The sequence below is a fragment of the Hippocampus guttulatus genome, chromosome 4, assembly GCF_054856545.1.
Source record: "Hippocampus guttulatus isolate MCC_2025c chromosome 4, RoL_Hgut_1.0, whole genome shotgun sequence".
Lineage (NCBI taxonomy): Eukaryota > Metazoa > Chordata > Actinopteri > Syngnathiformes > Syngnathidae > Hippocampus > Hippocampus guttulatus.
The window spans coordinates 25,858,906-25,873,284 of record NC_141264.1 but is presented as its reverse complement, the minus strand read 5'-3'; the positions used below and the strand labels follow the sequence as shown (position 1 = coordinate 25,873,284).

The window sequence follows — 14,379 nt, the reverse complement described above, 5'->3', positions numbered from 1 at the left end:
GGTGAAAGTTCATGTGCCGACAGTACACGCGCGAGGTTGTCGTGATCGTCAACTGCCGCGCGATGCGTCTGTCGACGTCGACCTCGTTGACCGGCGGTGCCTCAGCCAAGACTGCTGACGCACCGGCCGTCATTTCAGGAAGGTGGCGCCAGAAGCGGACCGCTTACAGACAACGCTGCGTTTTGTCGATAAGGTTAGGGGGTTAGATTTAGGGGTTAGGGTTGGGGGGGGGGTCACGCTAGGTTGTGTTACGGGGGACAAGCGAACGCATGGCCTCTTCTCTCCTCGTTCGGATGAAGGATGGAAATTGCGAACCTATTTTGTCATGAGAAGTATATTTGAAATGTGACTTGTTATGATGAAGTCTCAACGTACTTCTGAACCTCTTTTTGAAACTTGCTCCCATGGCCTCATTACAGCACAAAGTAAGCAAAAAAAAAAAAAAAACGGAAGGAAGTGCGTTCCATGCCTTGTTCTGTTAGCCCATGTCATGTTTGTACGAAGGACATTCTGCTCCAGCCAGGAATTTATTTTTGGTCCATCATCATAACAGACGTCACTTGCCTGTTCATTTTCATCCCATTACTGAGTTTGACGCACCATGTAAAGAATAATATCCCCGTGTGCAAGGTTTGCTTTGAAAGGGGATGTGAAATGAGATGCTTAGCGATTCTACTTGCCGAGTGGAGAACAAAAAGGGGACACACTTACTTCCTGATTGCATTTTAATGACGGCTTCATAGTCGTTTGCTTGCCTGATGAGTGACCATTAGGATGCGCATAAAGGCTCGATATCAACCCCATGTAGGCACCTACGCACGATTTTATATGCCGACAAACACCTGGAACACAAATTATAGGTGGTGTTGGTAAAAACGGCTAAATTGCTCACCCAATTTACATGCCTCGCAAATTTAAAACAAATCAGACATACAATATGAATTCCCTACCCACAAAATCAAGACCCTTTAAAGAAGTAATGATGATGATAATAGTAATAATAACAGAGCTATGAATGTGAAAATCAGTATCAACTTATAACAACAATAAAAAACACAGTTTTGACCACAATAACTACATACATTGCTGCATTTACACTTTCTAATAACTACACTAGTCTATGGTATACAGTAAATGTAAAAAACACAAATGAATAGTTACTTACGATGAAAAATAATTCAACAGTTTTTGTCACACTTTCTCGTTCAGTTTAACGCACATTGTGCTGCTCATTGTGGTGTGTGTGCTTTGGCCACCTGGGGGCAGTATAATGGCCAGTTTATACTTTTGCACTTGTTTCCCTGCCTAGATGCAGCAGAGTCGTGTTCTTAGAGGATAAAGAATACAGTCACTCTATATGTGACTTTGAGAACTGTTTTATTGTTGACCAACATAACAAATAAAAATAACAACGAAAATGCTTTTAAAATATAAAAACTAACTGAAAAGACATTTAAAAACAAACTAAAGCTAACTATAGCAAAACCTGCTCAGCAGACTCGGCTCACTGTTCTCAACTCAGCAGGAAAACGTCGCTCTGGGTCATGAATTATTTTCACGTCATGTTTACACCCAGATACAAACATACAGTGACTGCGTGTGTTGTGTTGTTGCTGCCTTGAAAACATCGCTGACCTACATCCTGTTGTCATGTTTTCAGGGAAAAGCCTGGTGAGAATCAGCAAGCTTAGACAAACATTGGACGCACTCGTCCTTCGACCACTCGCTGATGTCTATTCTTTCCTCAGCTTTTCATCCGCCCCTGCTGCTGAAGGGAAAAAAATTATTAGGATGAAAATCGGTGGTTGATCCACGTGCTTGGGATGCTCTGACTCCTTCTCGTGCGGCTTTTTCAAAAATAGGCTGATAAAAGATTTACTTGGTTGCTCAAGTTCACACTTGATGAGTGGTAAGCACTCCCGAGACACAACTCTCTGTTTACAAGCCAATTAAAATTACAATGCGCCATTTTTTGGCACCTTGCGCTGTTGCGTTTTCGTTTTGAGGAAAGTGTGTCATGGTGCATTCGGGGAAGGTGGGAAGTTGGGCTTCTCCGACTTGCGACTAGAAAAAGTGCACTACAACTTCAACAACATTGATTGTGTTGACAGAAAGGAAACCCACAACATATAGGCTATCACGGATTTTTCTTAATAGTATGAATCATTTTGAGCGTAGTCTGTAATGTTACGTCATAGCGTTCAGGATTTAAAAGTTAAAAACGGGTAGATACCATTTGCTAGTGTCATTTGGCCACACAGCGTCACTAAGCGTGACGAAGGGTAGATGCAACCAATTAGATTTTGGAAGCTGGCATCTGGCGAATCGCGACATAGTAACCTCTAAAGTTTGGGCCAATGAGTTTGTTGTTGTTAAGAGATCTGACCAATCACCGTCGAGGAGGCGGTTTCTCGTTCAAGGAGCGCGAACGGTTAAGAATCTCCGAGGACGACAAAATGGCGAACATCGAGTGACTTTGAAAAGTTTTACTTTATGCCAGGAATGTAAACAAAAATCCACTATTATTTCCGAACTTTGTTTGTTTGTAAGGACGATAGAGTTGGAGCATATGAACCCGTAAAAGACGAAAATAAGTATCGTTATGTCAAAGTGAGTCGCGGTCACGAAGATGCTATCCGGCTAGCATGAAATGTCAACATTAGTTTATCTAAAAATGTCTTTAACATGAAATGGCAGACGATGGATGGATTAAGTTGAGCGGGGACGGCTTGCAGGGTACACTTGATGTAATGGCGTGTCGTCGAAGATAATAGCCAGTCACTGCTTGACGGAATGGCTTTACACAACCTAGCTTTTGTCATCGACGTGGATTCCGGAGATCAACAATCAAGCGATCGGCTAGAAGTCAGGAATCGTCAATTGAAATGTGGAATTTTGCACATCTTGCTGCACTTCGGCTACAAGTATGGCTTCGACAAAGTACGCTGGGGTTATAAATTCTTCCAATCCGCGACTGGCCCAGGTGCCAGCCTGATAACGAGGGGCTCGGACTTCAAGGAGCTTCGCCACAAAACATTTGAGGACTTCAGCGTGGAATTCGATGCCAAGTTTGACGGGAGAGAGAAACAATGCGCGTCCCAGCAGCATTGCAGCCAATCTGCCTCTGTGCAAAACGCCCTGAAAGAAATCCTGCTAGACTTCCAATGGGACCGACCAGACCTCACCTCTCCCACCAAACTGTCCCTAAGGCCCAGGAAGACGAGGCGAGCTGCACCTTTACCAGAGGAGGACCTTCTTATAAACCAGGCGAAAAACGTGGTGTTTATTGTGGCAGACTGTCCACGAACTTGGACACAACTGGTGGACTACCTCAGCTTGACGAACCTTGACACGAGTGCGGAGGTGTCGGAGCACATTCTATCCAAAAGTATCCAGGACATGCTGGTTCAGAGGCAGGTTGTCCTGCACTGGGTGGACAGCACATCGCATGGGAATGTAAGTAACCAGCTTAGAGTGCATATAGAATAGGGTGCGCAAACGCTTTCTTCCAACGGCCGTATCCAGAAGAAATAAAGTATATTTGAGCATCAGCTTCCCACAAGATAGACTTAAGTTCACCCGTGACCCTTGTGAGGACATGCATGTATCCTCATTCGATTGTGATTGGCTGCTTGCCAGTTGAAGCCTTAAGGCCGAAGCCGCTTCTTGTGATCCAGTCAACAATGTCATTGTCATTTCTTCTTTACAGGAGGTGCAATGTGGGGACCACTTGGGCTTTGACAAGTTAGCCCAGGCCTTGGCACAAGTACGTGGCAAAGTGCTCCCCGCGGTTGCACTCCTGAACCGCCGCTGGACTGAGAAGACACACTCCAACGTCGGGAATGACAGTTTCCTTTTCCGGTCCAGTCTTGGATATTTGCTGTCTTCCGAAAGGCAGTACCGCCTTGCTTTTCCTGTCACGGAGGGCACTCTGAAACTGGACACAGGTAAATGAGATTTGTGACCCTGACTCTAATTAAGGAATGTTGTCATTGTTTAATGCGGTGGGGATAGAATGCCAATTTATGCAAACCACATTGGCACACAGTAGATTGCAGACCTCTACTTTGGCCAACAACAAGCCCAAACAACATTCCATAATTTGGTACGGCACCAAAATTGTACACTTTAATTGAAAGCCATTCCCTTCATAAATTTAACATGAAAGACGTACTAAATACATTTCACTTGACTAGACCTTGCCTAATATAAGGAAGAAACTGTCAGGATATACTTCCAGAGCTTGTGTGGATGAAAGCGCAGTGGTGTCGCTGCTCTACCAAGACAAGGGGGAGATGAATTGCAGTATCCAAGTTAAAAAAAAAAAAAAAAAAAACACTCTGACAAGATGAGTGATTCCATTCCACGTGTTTCTGCGCCCCCTTTTCAGGTGACGTTGCACACAGCTGTGCTGTCAATCTAGAACCGGTGTCCCGCAGACAGGCACCTCTCGCCGAGGGCGTGGAGGTGTGTCTGAAGGGTGTGCTGCAGGGCTGGGAGGCTTCGTCACTGTCGCACGCCTCCGCAGAGTCATGGCTGCTCCGGTGCTCCAACACCAGCGAGCAAGGTGCTGCTTCCTTCCAGCGCGCACTCGTGGAGTTGTCGACTCGTTCGCTGCACATGGTGAGCGGTCAAATTGCTTGATTTACACAGATTGAACACAATAGAGACTAAATTGTGTGTCCACGCTAACAGGTCGCCCGTGCAAAATCAAGTTTGAGGTGATGGAATAGGTAGCTTTTATGGAGGAGGCAAACCAACATTTTGGTGAATTACAAATTAAAAAGAAAAGCATCTCTCTGATCCAGAATGTGTGAGGATTGGATGTGGCTTCCCATTCTGCCTGACACTGTTTAACAGTTGCTATGGCACAGCTAAACGTTTGCTCTGTTAGTACCGATTGCCACATTTCGAATCTACTAAAATGACTCGCAGGTAAAGAAATGCAAAGGAGTTTTTGCCTTATGGCATGACTCCTTCTTGTGACTGACTGCCACACCTCAAGTAAACAAGGCCACGTTTGAGTTTGACTTTCTATCTCATCGGCCAATCATTTCTGCCCCCCACCCCCAACCCCACCCCCAGTTTGCTGAGGTGTGCCACAGCGGCCAGTCGTCCTCGGCCGTCCTCTCCCCTTGGTCCGACTTTACCGCTCTGCTCACCGTCCCCCGACCCGCCGACACTCGGCACCATCACCTCGGCAACATCGACATCATTTCCAACAGCGGCACCGATGTAATCTCAGCTGACCTTCCGGAAGTTGTCAACAGTGTGCTGGGCATCGTATATGAAATGATGGAGCAAGACGGTGACGGCGCCGATGGTAAGGATCGGACACTTTATTCTCTTGCTGACAGATTTTTGAGCAGCCTGTCGGGCTGAAGTGCGCCACATGCTACATAGAGATTGAATGTATTCAAAACGCGCTGGTGATTTCACGTTTCCCCATTTGTGTTCTCCCTCAGAGCAGCCAGATGTTCCATACGTGGTTCCCGAGTGGGCCCGGCAGGAACTCGGTCATTCCTCACCCAGAGTCGGTTTGTGCGAGACTTGGTTTCCGCATTCAGATCACTCGGGAGTGACTTCCCATCTGATGGAGTCTTTCAGGTCAGGAGAACAAGAGCACAAGTTCACTGCATTCAAAGTTCCGACTCAGCCTAACGTTACAGCGGCTTGAACTTTTTGCTGCATAACTTCCGCTCTTTGTCAGGTTGCTTCATGCAGCGCCTGACCAAAGAGAGGAAGAGGAGCTTCTCTTCCAGACGGAGCTGATCAGTGATCTGGCAGATCTGTATCAGTCATCAAAGGGTACCGAGAGCAAAAAGGGCAAGAAACGTAAGATTCATTCGCGCAATTGATTCGGCTCACATGTACATAAGCATGGCGAAATGTGACTTGTCTTTTTACTTATTTTTTTTTTTCTCTCTTCACAGGAGGCTCACAGCGCACTCCGATGAAGCAGAAGATGAAGAGCATGAGCCGCTCGTTGCAGATGCTCAACGTGGCGCGGCTCAACGCAAAGGCTCAGAAGTGGCGGGCTGACGAAGAGCCGGCCGCGCCGGAGGGAAAAGGGGCAGAGAGACCGGCCAAGAGACGCTCGAGTGACAAGAACAAAGCCGAAGGAGTCGACGTCATCCGTAAGTATCCCCATCAATACGAAACACCGTCACCGTCCAAGTCTCCCGTTCTTTCTCTCGTTTGGACTCGAGCGGTGGCTGGCAAACATTTTACACCAAGTGACACCAAAGAAAAAGCGAGAAAAAGTACTGGGCTCTCCAAGTACTGCCATTATGACCACCATTAAAATACAGACGCGAAATGGGCCGAAACGTTATTTCTAAAAAGTATATCTCACGTTATTCTACATCCCTGTAACATTCAGCAGAGTTTGAACATTAACACCCTGTTCAAATACACCGCACTGTCGGAAAAATAAAATCAGTCCTTATTCATGATATTTGTTTTTGTTTTGTGGCGATAAGCCCCAAGTCATCGACAACTCCTAAAAAGGTTTCGAATTGTCTGTGGATGCGACAAGGTGGCAGCAAAGTACTGCATAGAGTCAATCCACTCACCTAACATAGTTGCTTGGCACCAAGATGTTTAACTGGCCGTTTGGACTGAGCACAGAACGAAAAAGTAAAGACGTTTAAAGTGTAGGTGATCATTTTTAAGGCCTAATAGCCCAGCTCCAGTTGAGGCATTCTTTAGGATCGTGCAAGGCAAAGGCAAAACATTTGGACTATGCAACTCATGTCATGTGTTGAATTCCCTCATCAGTCTTTACCAGTCAAGCCGAGCTGCTGTCCCACGTGCGGTCCGTCTATGAGAAAAGCAATGCGGAGAGAGCCTCATCTGTCCTGGATGCTGCTCAGCAGATCTCGGCTGCTGTAAAAAGTTTCCTCGTGGCAAAATCCCGACTGCGGGTGAGACGTCTTTTTATTGCTCGCACACCGTTTTGACAACGGTTGTGAGCGACGTGTCTCTTTGGTTACTCTCGCCTAATCGATTCTCACGTGCAGGTCAACGCCGTTCCGTTTTGCCAGCAGCACCTTTTGCAGAGCAGCAGATCCATCAGGCAGGCCTACGGCTCCGATGCCGATGCGGAGACCAAAGTGCGAGAGTGAGTTTGTGTGTGGATTTGTCCACTCAAGCAAGTGAACCCAAGTGGCCCTCTGCGGCATTCTAGAAATTGAGAAAAATCCAGGAAAGGTTCATCCTCAAATGGCTGTAATGCATATTGTCCCCACTAGGTGTCAGCTCCAGGCGCTGCTCAGGTTGGAGTTATGCAAACTTTTCTCCCCGGAGGAGGTTGATGGGCTGGATGCTGAACAGATGGCAGAGGAGGTAGACGGAATCCATCACATAAACGTGCAGCTGTGACTTCAAAGATTCACAGCTTGGCCCTTTTTTTCCCCCCCTCCCTCAAATAAAGTCATGGCTACCATATGGAAAATAAGCCAATATTCTTTTCTCGTCGATATCCCTCAATCCATTATTCATACAGAGGCTGTTTGCTCCTCAGGTGGCTGAAATGCTCCGAATTATATCCCTAACAAAAGACCCAGCATGCCTCGCAAGGTTCCTTCAGGATGAAGTCCTCCCAGCGTAAGTGTTTCAAGAATCTCGTGATTGTCTTTTCCTCCACAAACGTCGACAATTCGATCGGACTTGAATGCCCTTTGGCACCAGGGGGCTGCATTATACCGATTTGATTTCATTTTCGCAGAGGACAAAGAATAGATTTGCCCGTAGTCCATATAATCCTGACGAATCGAACAACATATACACATTGACGTACGTACACTCCTATATTCGTTTAAGAAAAAATCGGATGCGTGCTCTTTTATTCTGAATGCGCTGCCGAGATATCGGATCGGGTCTCGGTATCAGCAGTTGCTTAAAACCAAAGACTGGGACTTGAGTATGATCGAGACATCCCTACTTTACGTGCATGACTGCATGTTTTTGTCTTCAAATATCAAACGTTGCTCAAAGGATTGTGACGTCCGCCCGTCGGCTTAACCCGTCGACGCCGTTTTGCGTTGTGGGCGAGCATTAAGCATGAAGTGCTTTGATGAAGTACTTGATGAATGCAATCTTTTTTTTTATTTTTATTGCAGGTTCTTGACAGCCATCCCGAGGCTCCTTGCCGAAATTTATCACAGTCTGGGCACGCAGCTTCCCGAGGCCTTGCTGGCCGTCCTACCGGCGGACTTCTTCAGCGACGAGTCGCTCGCCAAGGACGGCGTTTCTCCGTCGACCTCCTCGCCCCGCCCCTCTGCACATGACTCGCTTTCCAACTGTAGCGATCGCCTGCACGATCTGCGTCATCGCTCTGCTAACAAGAGGAGGTGAGAAGGAGTTTGCCTGGGTCCCCGTGGAGTGTCCTTTTTTTTTTTTCTTTCTTGTTCTTTCCCATGCTAAAATAGCCACAGTGTAAAAACTACCAATAAGGTGTCTGTAGCGGGGAGGCCTTTGACCCATTCAATGCATTTTAGGAATATTTTCCTTCCAACTTCAGTTATCTTTGCCAACAGAACAAATGTTTTACATACCGTAAGATTTGAACCGCTGTGGTATTTATTTACTTTAAGGAGCGGGATGCTGACGCGTCATCGCAGTATGACCGAATCCTCACAGAGTCTACGCCAGATAGAGATGCCAAAAAAGACAACACGGGCTGTAAGACCAACCCAGACGATTACCGTAGTCATCAATGACTGCGAGCTCATTTGTGTTGTAATCAAACCTTCATGTGTCAAATCTACTCCGAGGGGGTTTCTTTTTACTCTGTTTTCACTCGCCTCCCTTTTATTCTGTTTTTTTTTTTATCAGTCCAGATCAAAAGTTTGTACAGCTCCGGAGAAACCAGTCACAGTACCGCAACCCCAAAAGCAACAAAGCCACGGTACAATTTGCCTTCCAATTTGGAGGGACAAGTGTCTTCCTGTCTTAGAATTCTTGGCCATAGTTTGTATTCTAAATAAGGGCAGTTGTTCCATTGCTCAAAGTGCAGCCTGTTTCCGATTTGTCTCAGAGGTTACCAAAGTAAGAAGAAACCTGTTCAGTCCAGAGGCTGTGTCTCTGTCCAAGAAGAGCAAACTTTCCCGCAGCCAGTCTGTCCCCGCGGTGGAAGGCCCGAAGCGCAAGCGATCGCACAAGTCTGAGGGTAAAAATCCTGAGCAAAATGCAACCGATTTTGTGCAATAACCAAATCAATATTATCGTTGCTCCTTCTTCAGAGAGGCACAGACTCATCACCAACAAAGTATGTGAGACGCCCCACCACAAGCAGGTGTCAAATCGGCTCCTTTACCAACAAAAAATGGGGCGGTACGTGTCGTTCAACAGTTGACCGGTTGCCTAGTTAGTCTGTTACATTCATTCTCATTTTCTTTTCGTCGCGTCCATAGAAGCTCCGTCCTGAATGAGGATTGTATTGTGGAAGAGTCGCCGCTCAAACCCGCCGAAGGTACGAATTGAAGCGTTTGTATTTCGTTGCTATTGCGTTGAAATTGACACTTTGACTGTTCCCGGTTTTTGCCAGAGGTCAGAAGGAGCCCGAGGATAAAGGAGTTTGCCAGGAGACACTCCAACACTTTTTATTCGCGTTCCCAACGGCGGTCCCGCAACCTGGAGAGGGCGCTCTCCGCCTCCCGGCTTCCGCTCGGCGAAGGCAGGACCGGTGATGTGAACGTTGAAAAAGTCCGCTCTCCCGTGAGGCTTCTCTTTAGCGCCGCCCAGTCTCCCGCTCGTCCTTCCACTTCGACGGGCTCGACGCGGAGCAGCGGGACTCGGCTGTCTGCGGACTCCAGTGTCTTTGAGGTAAATATCTCCCATTGGCTCGTCCCTCCCAAAAACTCCTTCGACCCGAGGTACCACTCTATAGGCAAAATGCTTTGGCGACACACTCTGAATTCTAACGCTGTACGCCAATGTCTAGAGTCCCAGCAAGACACCGGAAAAGACCCCCAAAAGATGCGGAGGAGCCCATTTTGGCAGCACGACGCCGAGAACACCGGCAAGCCCCAAAACTGTGCCGTCTTCCAGGCCCCGGGCTCTCCCTGCCGCGGAGAGCCCCGTTGGACAACTTGGTATGGCCCTTCGGGGCAGTCCTTTCAGATCTCCCGCCAGAAAGACTTTGGTGGTGGAGACGCCCGCCAAGCAAAGTCCTCTGACGAGCCCACTGAAGGGAATTCTCAGGACTCCTGTCAAGTCTTTGGAAGCTGCCGCTTTTTCCTTCACATTACATTCAGCGTCCGGGACTCCCAAAAAGATGGTCTCTTGGTCTCCGTCGCCACGGAAGAAATGTAGCGCGCCGGACGATGCCGTCGCTGCGAAGACGCCCGAATCGGCTCGCGTCGCGTCCCGTCGTTCACCCGGATTGTTGAAGACTCCGAACCGGTTCAGCGGCCCGCCGAAAAGCCCCGGCGACAAGGCGGGGACTTTCAAGACCCCCGACAAGTCGTGTCAAACCTCGCATACCTTTCCCGGTCAGGTGATGTCGCCAGATACAACAAGTGAAAGGAGACCAGAGGTGGCGCCTTTCCAGTTTTCACCACCTCAAGTACACACCGCCTTACCTGAAGCCACCACGAGACCTCACGCCGGGATGCCCAGCCCGGTTCAACCGACGGCCGCTCGGTCCAGACGAACATCTGCTTCGAGTCCCAAAATGGGTTCCCCCTGGAAGCGAGCTTTGGCAGCTTCAGTGGACCATACGGTTGCGTCTCCGGAAACGTCACTGGCAAACGCAGTTGCTCGAATCACCCATTCGAAGTCAAGATCCCGGAGGGAGGACGGCGTAACTCGCGTGCCGAATAAAGAAGCCGCTTTCATTCTGGAAAGCACCGTGCAATTAACAGAAGAGACAAAGGCCCAAAGTGTTGAATCATCCGCGAATGAGATGAGTTCTCAATCGGATTCGCAGCCGTTGGACTCCTCGCAACTCAACCGCACCACAGACGACGGTCATGACATTGTGGACGCGTCGGTGGTCAAGACGCAGCTTAGCGGAGGCCTCAAGATGAATATTTCCTTTTCCCGCAAGCCTTCAAAATCCACCGAAGACGTTTTGACTGAGGCCGCCTCCACCAAGGACCCAGTTCAGGCCCAAGGTACGCCCGGTTGCAGCTACGGCTTCCGACAGACGCCCGACCGCCAGCGGCGTGAGGCGGACGCACGTTTGGGCTACACCGGTGAATTCCCAAGGTTCTCAACCCCCCGAGGCCCACCCCGGCATCGGCAGCAAAAAGGGACGCCTTCGCCAAAATCCACTTCCTATCAAGTTGAAATGGAAATGCAAACGTCCGGGCTTCCCAAACTCAAATTCAAACGTACGGACTCCGCGAATGGCAACGAAGTTCTCACCGAGAACGCTCCTCGCTTGGGAGCTCCGAGTCCTTTCGTCGCTGTGAGGCCATCTCAGCTGGACAGCCCCTTGGCGTCGGTCCCCAAGCATCGAGATCCCGGTCGCGTCTCGCCGTCCGTCTGTAGCCACGCCACGCCCGCAAAAGGCGGAGTGGTTCAGACCCACATCTGCCAGTCCTACACGCCCACACGCCACCCCGCCGGGACCACGTCGCCCAGGGCCGTTGCGGACATATTCTCCCCGTCGCCTTCCCCGCAGAGCGTGGGGAAATTGACCCCGGACAACCTGAACAGGTGGCCCCGGAGGAAAAGAGCCCGCACGGGTGCCGTCGGAGGCAAAGACCGCTCCCGGAAGGGCGATCTGACAGACGAGGTGGAACTGGGAGTGAGCAGGTTGTCAGACGCGGAGGACCCCGACGACCTCGGCGGTAAAGCGGCGGGCGGAATTTTGGCGTGGAAACAAGCGCGCTCGCCCGTTGGGGACGCCTCTCCTCGACATCCCGAGGACAGCTGGATGGCACCTGAGCCTCACCGAGATGAAGAAGAAATGATGTGGACTACCGCTGGTGGAGACGTCCCGTCCAGTAAGTCGATGATGAACCCTCGCATATTCATTAACGACTCCACACTTTCATTGGCTTGCACCCACTTCACTCAGGCCCCCGCCTTTCAAAGGCATGCACACCCAACCCCCGCTCGATGCCCGAAGACGGCTTGGATAAATAAGCCTGGTGTGTCGGTCAAATTTAAAAACAAGAAATGCAGATTTTGCAAAAACTTGGATGTGCTCGGACAAAAAGTGATGACGATTTTCAAAGTGGCGTCAAAAATACAATTTGGGATACTTAAAGCCACGTGTGATGAAAATTTGCTGTTCACACGAAAGTCTGTAAAATACGGGATTCTGGCAAGGCAGGAGAAGAGTAGTAGTTGGTATGTAAGTTTTCCATTTTGTTTTTCTAGATTTGCAAAGAAACAATTTCCAACTTGTGAAACAAGTTTCTGGTGACGAATCGGTGGCGTTTGCATTTTTCTGAAGAAAACGTGCACACGCGCGCCTTCTTCTGGCAGCCACGGGCAAATACAAACATTTTCGGGGGATTTGGTAGCTCGGTCCCTAGCCTTTGCAAATGCCCGGACTTCACCGTATAGCATCCGTCATGTCCGTGGAATCATCAAACAAGAGAAATGCTAAGCGACTGTTGTTTTGTTTCATCAGTAGCCAGCCCTCCAGGCTCAGTGGTGACGAAGCCGGTAACAGCCGGCGGGATTTTGGCCCTCACTCAGTCTCCCTTGCTCTTCAAGGAAAAGCCGGCTTCCGCGAGCAGGAGAACGCCTCGCTTGAAAGGTAAGAGCCGCTACGTTGTACGCAAAGCGTCAAGCGGCAGTCGTGCGTCTTGACGTGAACACGCTGCTACCTGCGCTTGAGCCGAAAGGAACGTTGGAACTGCGTTGCACAACAATCATCGGCCGATTTTTTTCCGACAGAAAACTGTCGCTTCCGAATGCGCTCCGGTGCCGTACTTAACGGAATAAAAGCAGGCTCGAACGCAAATAGCAAAGGTGTCACTACATCACAATGCGCGACACAAGTCCACAGAATTCGCCGGAAGTTGGTGAAAATGTAAACCCAGAGCTTCACTATTTCCTCCATGAGTACATATGTAACCGGAGATATGGTGAAGTATTGTTGTAAAACAACAGTACGTGAGTCCTATATATACCTGTACTGTGCTTTTGTCTTGGCGGGGCGGGGGGGGCTGACTGTCTCTCGCTTAAACCTGTTAGGGCGATTAGTTGAGGATTTTGAGGGTAGCCACCGCTACACCATCAGCGGCATATCTCCACATTCAGAACCAAAAAGAAAAAGAACAAACTGTAGGTTTTTTTTTTGTTGTTTTTTTGTCATGTCGCGGGCCGCTGAAAAAATGGATGGCAAGGCCACAAGTGGCCCCGAGGTCATAGTTTAGACACCACTGGTATAACCAGTGGGCTAGACTCACCTCTCGTGAAATCTTCTGACAGAACCCGGCACACTGCGAAGTGCGAGCTCGCTGCGCCGTGGAGGCCTGCGCATGCGAATTTTTAAAGTGGCCGACACAAAGGTTGTGCTTGTTGCCATTGTGCTTTTCTCCTCCACTCGACGACTGGACTTGAATCTTGTCTGTGTCGGATGTTGCAGACAAACTCGCAGTCGAGAGGAGGATGGAAGCGGACGAGGACGTCTCGGCCTTCAGCCAGCCCACCCGACGCTCGGGGAGCAGGAAGAGGCTCCTGCGCTGATGCGACCCGCAGGTCAAACTCATCACACACTTCCCCCTTTGTTCATTTGAGGATTTTTTTTTAAGCCAACACTTCAAACGTGCTATGAACAAATGGCCCTTTTCTCCACCGTTTAGTTTTCTTCGGATCCTTTTTATATATTTATGTATGAATGTGTTCATGGACCAATTGGGTTCATTTTTCAAACGTGTCGTTAAAAATCTGGAACGATTTTACTCAACCTCATATTGTCTCAGTGTGTCGTATACTGTACGTGTTTATTTATTGGATGCTACTGTTTTTTTGTTTTTTTTCTCAAATGACAAAACACATTTTAAGTCAAAGGGAATGATTGAAGCTTTTATTGGTCATGTAAATATTCTACAGTCTTGTAAATAAATGCGAGTTTTCACAACCCGTTGGCTGAGAATGTTTGTCTATCGGCTTGTCAAATGCGCATCTCGTTATCTTGTGTCCTATTTTTCACCAGACATTCTGAGCTGACCCATTGATGATTCAGTATATACTCGTTTAATGACAGGTGTAACCAAATACATCACTTGTTTCCCCACCACCACCATGAAGAGCAGTTTCAGTGAAGTTACGCAATACGGCATTTTAAAATCCTAGCCCTAATCACGGACTTTGGTCTGGGTACAGATTCCTTGGATCGTTTGTGTACATTCGACCGTTTTTTTTTTTGTTTTGTTTTGTTTTAACACTTGCTCTGTGTAACCGTCTCTT

The 14,379-nt window shown here is 48.5% G+C and overlaps 1 protein-coding gene across 1 annotated transcript; it reads left to right on the top strand.

Annotated features, from left to right (window-relative positions):
* Positions 1-260: 260 nt before the first annotated feature.
* ticrr (TopBP1-interacting, checkpoint, and replication regulator) lies at positions 261-14,051 on the top strand. The gene is made up of 21 exons (XM_086109774.1): positions 261-3,456; positions 3,710-3,947; positions 4,391-4,623; positions 5,086-5,323; positions 5,466-5,607; positions 5,711-5,835; positions 5,934-6,137; positions 6,781-6,926; positions 7,023-7,123; positions 7,254-7,347; positions 7,526-7,608; positions 8,124-8,354; positions 8,598-8,685; positions 8,839-8,911; positions 9,041-9,172; positions 9,246-9,336; positions 9,417-9,475; positions 9,551-9,828; positions 9,947-11,957; positions 12,593-12,721; positions 13,556-14,051. Exons 1-21 carry the CDS (start codon positions 2,794-2,796, stop codon positions 13,654-13,656), a joined length of 5,460 nt encoding a protein of 1,819 aa, XP_085965900.1. The 5' UTR covers positions 261-2,793; the 3' UTR covers positions 13,657-14,051.
* Positions 14,052-14,379: the final 328 nt, after the last annotated feature.